Consider the following 5,905-nt stretch of genomic DNA (forward strand, 5'->3'; position numbering starts at 1 on the left):
TCCCCTGCCCTCCCCAGCCCTAATACAGTGTCTCTTTGGTGACGTTGCTGGAGGTGTGGTTGCTGGACACGCTGTTGGTCTTCCTTGAGAAGGCCGGCCTCCGCCTCCTGCGCCCCCACAGGGGACAGAGACAGGCCAGGGTGGACAGGAAGATCTGGCGGAAGTTGGCGGAGACGAGGTTGTACAGGATGGGGTTGATGGTGGAGCTCACGTAGAAAAGGGCGTTGGTCAGCATGTAGAAGTAGTGGTAGAAGTCGTAGAGGAACCTGGGGTGGGACAGGGCGCTCGGACTGTGCCCGCGGCTGCCGGCAGGCACGCTGGCTTGGGACAACACTTCACAAACTACTTATACATTTTTGACCTGGGGACGTTTCATCGCACATGCCAGGTTCTGGCTTCTCTTGAGAAGTTGGAAGTTCCGACACCTGCTCCCATCTGGCACGGGTCAGCCGAGCCGAGTGACAAGTGGCCGCCCTCCTAGCAGGGCATGGCCACCCTTGTCCCCGCCCCAGTCCCCACCTCTCCCTGAAGCACCTGCTTGCCCCTCCGTGTGCAGAATCCCAGCCCCCAGGGCTGCAGGGCTCAGCTGGTCCCTGGCCTCAACTGAACAGCCAGGGCAGGTCCCCTACCAGGCCCCCAGCACAGCTGTCACCTTGCCCTGGCTTGTTTGCCTCCACCCACAGGGATCTCACCCCTCTCATGCAGCTCACGTCAGCACCAGGCAGCCCAGAGACTCAGAAACCCTTTATTTGGGGCCGGCTCTGCTCCCTATAACTTTTCATCTGTCCTAGATTTGTCCTCAACTTTCCTCATCACTTTGAAAACACGTGACCCTTGGAGCTGGCAGCCCTGAGGTGTGAAGAGCTCGCGCAGTGGGCCTGAGGGTGCCATCTCAGAAGGCCCACTGGCGAGGCTGCCTCACCCACCTGGGAACGTGGATTTCGGGGCATCTCCACCACCCCCTGGGAGGAGGGGTTCCCTGGGCCTAAGCTGCCTCCAAACAATGTGGTTTGTGCTGAGTGCCTGCTTCCTTCTGGAAGCCTGGAACTGGGTGCCTGCCAGGGAGGGGCACCCAGGAGAAAGCTTGGGTGCTGGGTCTCAGCCAAGCTTCCTGGGGTACAGCGTTCTGGGGGAGTTAGCCGGGGAGGGTTCTGGAAGCTTGCGCCTGGGCTCCTGGGCTTTGAGGATTTTGGGGTGAGTCCTTCTGCTGCGATGCATCACCGTGTGGGTGTGGCTCTCTCTGAGTCCCGAGCAGCCTCCTAGCTACTCCTCCAGCCCAGGGTGGTCTAGGGGACCCTCCAGCTGCCACCTCTCCTCCCACGTGAGGAAGAGCCAGGCCTCCCTCGTCGATCTCCTGACATCTCTAGCCTCTCTCAGCACGGACTCTCCTAAGACCTGCTTTCCTTTCCTGCCGCTGCCTGTCCTCCGCCGAGCAGCTTCCCAGTGTCTGTCCCTGCAGGGCCTCCTTCCTTTCCCAGCTCAGTCACAGCTGCACCCGAGGGCCCGCTGGGGGACACCTGACCCACACCTCTGCGCTGATCTGCCCCTCTCTGTGCCCCCGCCTCTCACGCCCACCTGTTTTAAGGAGCACCCCCAGCCCTGCAGGAGCCTCGCGCCACCCCCCCCATGCCAGTTCCCTGGTACTCACGGCGTCCACTGCTCATCTGAAATGTAGCAGAACATGAGGCGCCGTGCGTGGTAGGGCAGCCAGCAGACCACGAAGGCAATGACCACGGCGCCTGGCACAGAGACACGGGCCTCAGTGAAGGGAGGGGAGACGTCCCGTGGCCACGGCTGGAAGACTTAACACTGTTAAGTGGTCAGTTCCACCCAAAGTGACCTACACATTCAGTGCGCTTCCTATAAAAATCCCAATGACATATTTTGTAGAAAGCCCCATCCTAAAATTCGTATGGAATCTCAAGGGGCCCCAAATAGCCAAAACAACCTTGAGAAAGAAGAACAAGCTGAAGGACACAACTTCCTGATTTCAAAACTTACGACAAAGCTAATCGAAGCAGCGTGGTGCTGGCAGAAAGACAGACACACAGGTCAGTGGCACAGAACAGAGGACCCAGAAAGCCGCCCACTCCTACATGGTCAGGTGGTTTTGACCAGGTGCCAAGACCATTCAACGGGGAAAGGACAGTCTTGTCAACAAATGGTGCAGGACAACTGGACATCCACATGCAAATGAAGTTGTACCCTTCCCGTATACAAAAATTAACTCAAAATCGATCGAGCACCTAAATGTAAGACCTAATACTCTAAAACTTAGAAGAAAACAGGACAAAAGCTTCATGACACTGGATTTGGCAATGACTTCTTAGATATATTACCAAAGGCACAAGCAATAAAAGAAAAAATTAGACAAATTGGACTTCATGAAACTTTTTAAAATTTGTGCATCAATAGACACTCACCAGAATAAACAGGCAACCCACAGAATGGGATAAAATATTTGAAAATCACATACCAGGTAACAGATTAATATCCAGAATCTGTAGAGAACTAAAACTCAACAACAAAACATAAAGCCCACCTCAAAAACAGGCAACAAAGGACTCGAATAGACGTTTCACCAAAGAAGACAGACGGATGGCCAATAGCCCATGAAAAGATGCTCACCGTCACCAATCACTAGGGAGATGCAGATCAAAACTACAAAGATACCATCTCACACTCATCAGGACGGCTGCTATCCAAAGAAACAAACAACAAGCCCCGACGAGGATGGGGAGAAGTCAGCACCTTTATCCACTGTGGGTGTGAATGTAAAAGGGTGCAGCTGCTGTGGAAAACAGTATGGCAGTTGCCAGATCTAGTCACGTGGCTTTATGTTCTTGTTCATGCTCATCCATGTCTGCACGTGTGTGGAGTGCGTGTTTGCTCCATGTCTGCACGTGTGTGGTGTGCGTGTTTGCTCCATGTCTGCACGTGTGTGGAGTGCGTGTTTGCTCCATGTCTGCACGTGTGTGGAGTGCGTGTTTGCTTACTCTGGTGGAGCCTATGCTCCCAGTGGGGTGTTGGGGTGCTCCCACCTCTGCTGCCCTGGCTCCGTGAGCAAGCTGCCTGAGGCAGAGCCGGTGCTCAGGAGACTAGCGGGGTGGGTGAGTGGATGGACGAACGAATAAGTGAAGGGACGGATGTGTGAATGAGTGAGTGCCTGTGAGGATGGATGGGTGAGTGAGTGGATGAACCATAAGTGGATAGGAAAATGAATGACTAGATGAATGAATGCAGCAGTGCTCACTGCTTTGCTGGCCCCTGGCTGCCCCCCACCCCTCAGAGGGCCCAGCGGTTACGTACGTAAGACCCGGACTCCGTGACGCAGGGCCTGGACCCTGCCGGGCTCGATGGGCATACTGAACGAGCTGTGCTGGTCCCCAACCGTGCACACCTGGCCCTGCTCGGCTGCCTGGCGGACCATGACGGTCAGCTTGTTGGCGATGATGGTGTTCAGGATGGAGATGACCACCATGGGAAACACGAAAGACATGAAGGTATTGATCTGTGGGGACACGGAGAAGGGCAGCTCGTCAGACCCTCGTGCAGGGGACACCCTGGGCGCCTGCCCCGCTGGCTGGGGGCCCAGGACCCAGAGTGCACGAGGCACTCAGTCTGTAGGGGCGGCTGGCAGACACAGGCCCCATCCCCAGACTCAAGTCTCCACCTGCTCCCCTGCCCCTGCTCGGAGGAGGTTGGAAGACTCTCCGGCACCTCGGGGAGTTGTCTGCACAGGGTCCAGCCTGTGTACAGCAGGTAGACAGCAGACTCTGGGGTGTCCGGCTATGGATAGGAGCCAGGCTCTCTGCTCCCAGGTCTGGACACGGAGCGTCGATGGATGTGGCCCCTGAATGCACGGCCACCCCACACAACCTCTCTCTAGGACAGCCGAGCCCTGTATCCCTTGCTCTGTTTGTAGTCAGCTCACATTTGGACACAAATGAAAGACCCTTTCCCCCCGGCCCCCCAACTGCCCCTCAGAGCATTGTAAGGTGCTTCTTGTTGCTTCCTCTCCTTCCATGTTACTCTGCATCTGGGGAAACCGAGTCTGGGAGAGGCCGAGGGGCTTGCCAAAGTCACCAGCTCAGAAGTGGCCACAGCTGGACTTGACCAGGCCCTTTGATGGCCCAGGCTGAGACCAGCCTTTGCTCCTGCTCAGCCCAGCAGCCGTGGCCTCCTGGAAGGGGGCGGCCGGGCCTCCTCCTGGGGCTGGCACTGCCGCTCACGACAGGAACAGAACCGGTCGCTGGATGACAGCGGCGAGGGGACGTGGGCCGGCGGGAATGAGCGGGGTTGCGAGTGGCCCTGATGCGACTCCCACGTGGCTGCTCCTACGACCTCATGGCTGTGGAACAACAGCCTCAAGTGGGTCACAGACATGGTTGATTTTCGTTCTTTCTTAACCGCTCTCTCATCACGGTGTGTGCTGACGCCCTCGCTTGTCAGCACCTGCGGCTCCTGCCCCCGCGATGGGGCAGCTGGTCCGCCTGGTCCCTGCTCAGCTGCTCCTCATGCTCGTTTTGAACTTCAGATTCCAGGCGGCTTTTTGGTTGCACCTGGAGAGATTGCCTGCACTGCCTGCAGCCTGGGCCATCCCAGGGCATCTGCATTTGGGGTCCCCTGGGCTCCAGGCCACCCCTCCTGCTGCCTCCTCTTCCGGGTTTTCCTGCAGCCCCGAGAGCACAGTCGAGAGTCCTGGCCGCCTCAACAACATGACAGTGACACTGTTACCAGGTGAGGACAGCCACAGCTCTGTGCTGTGAATGCTGGCAGTGGCCACAGATACCAGGCAGCCACCCAAAAGTGCCAGAGCTTCCGGAACATGGTGGGTTCGCTCCTGGGCCTGTTCCCAGTGGGACATCTGTCCTTCTGTCTTCTGGCCGAGGCCTCCAAGGTCCTCCTGCCCACTCCCACGGTGTACCAGGCCCCATTCGGGAGGACTCGACGGCTTCCAGGAGGTGGCGGCCTCAGTTCACCTCCAGCTCCATTAGAACAAGGCTCTGATAAACTAGAGGACAAATGTCAGAGGGGGCTGCCCAGCCCTTTGGGAAGACGGCCTTTTCCACGCTGGCCGGCACCAGTGCCCATCACTGGTTGTCCACTCGCATGGTTCCCGGGAGCTGCCCCCGCCAGGCACCCTTCTGTCCTGCGCCTGCCGGGCTAGGGTGCAGGTCTGGACGCTGGGGGCTGTCCCCCTCTTTTGCTTCCCATTTGGAGTCCACCGCAGGACAGTGAGGTGCTGACGTGGCTGAGGGGCAGCTGTGGGAAGGCTTCCGGGGCTCCCAGCCAGGCTGGGGGCTGGGTGGGGGCACAAGGCGGGCAACGGGCCTGGGCCCAGAAGACAAACTGATTCCCCGGAGTCACCACAGCCAGGTACTATTTAAACAGAACGAATGTATCCAACACAGATTTTAAATGTCAAAACATTTATAAAACCACACCTCACTGAGTGCAGGCAGCAAAAACAGCTACCTCTGGGGGCCAGGCAGGGGCTGCAAGCCGTGGGCCAGAGCCCGGTCTGTGGGCTGTGAGGTCTGTCCCAAGGACCCCAGTAGCTCCCCAAGCTGGAAAAAGTCCAGGCCCTTGATCCTGAGGTCCTGGGTGTGTGGGGAGGGGGCCCCAGCCCTGAGGGCCCTCCTGACCAGACACTGGAGCTCTGGGCTTGGAGACAAGGCTCCGGACAGCACTGGCTTCCAGAGGGGGAGGTGCCTCCCCCCGGCTCCCCCAACTCCCCCAGTCTGGAGATGGAGACAGAGCCTGGATTGCGGGGGCGGGGGTGCCCGGCTGACTCTCGAGGTTGCCTTCTCTTGACAAAGCTCACAGCACAGATGAGGGCTCAGCCTGTACCTCTTTTCCTGTGCTCTACCCCCTGCTTCTGGGAACAGGGCAGCAGCCCACC

At 58.2% G+C, this 5,905-nt stretch overlaps 1 protein-coding gene across 1 annotated transcript in view; it reads right to left on the reverse strand.

The window, feature by feature from the left end:
* Positions 1-19: 19 nt before the first annotated feature.
* Positions 20-5,905, reverse strand: part of NTSR1 (neurotensin receptor 1) — a 28,780-nt gene continuing 22,894 nt past the window's right edge. Inside the window, exons 2-4 of the mRNA XM_019637193.1 lie at positions 3,310-3,511; positions 1,649-1,739; positions 20-266 (exon numbers count right to left, since the gene is read on the reverse strand). Of these exons, the coding sequence (XP_019492738.1) occupies positions 20-266; positions 1,649-1,739; positions 3,310-3,511 (540 nt within the window). The remainder of the gene's footprint in view (positions 267-1,648; positions 1,740-3,309; positions 3,512-5,905) is intronic.

The sequence above is a fragment of the Hipposideros armiger genome, unplaced genomic scaffold (genome assembly GCF_001890085.2).
Source record: "Hipposideros armiger isolate ML-2016 unplaced genomic scaffold, ASM189008v1 scaffold_32, whole genome shotgun sequence".
Lineage (NCBI taxonomy): Eukaryota > Metazoa > Chordata > Mammalia > Chiroptera > Hipposideridae > Hipposideros > Hipposideros armiger.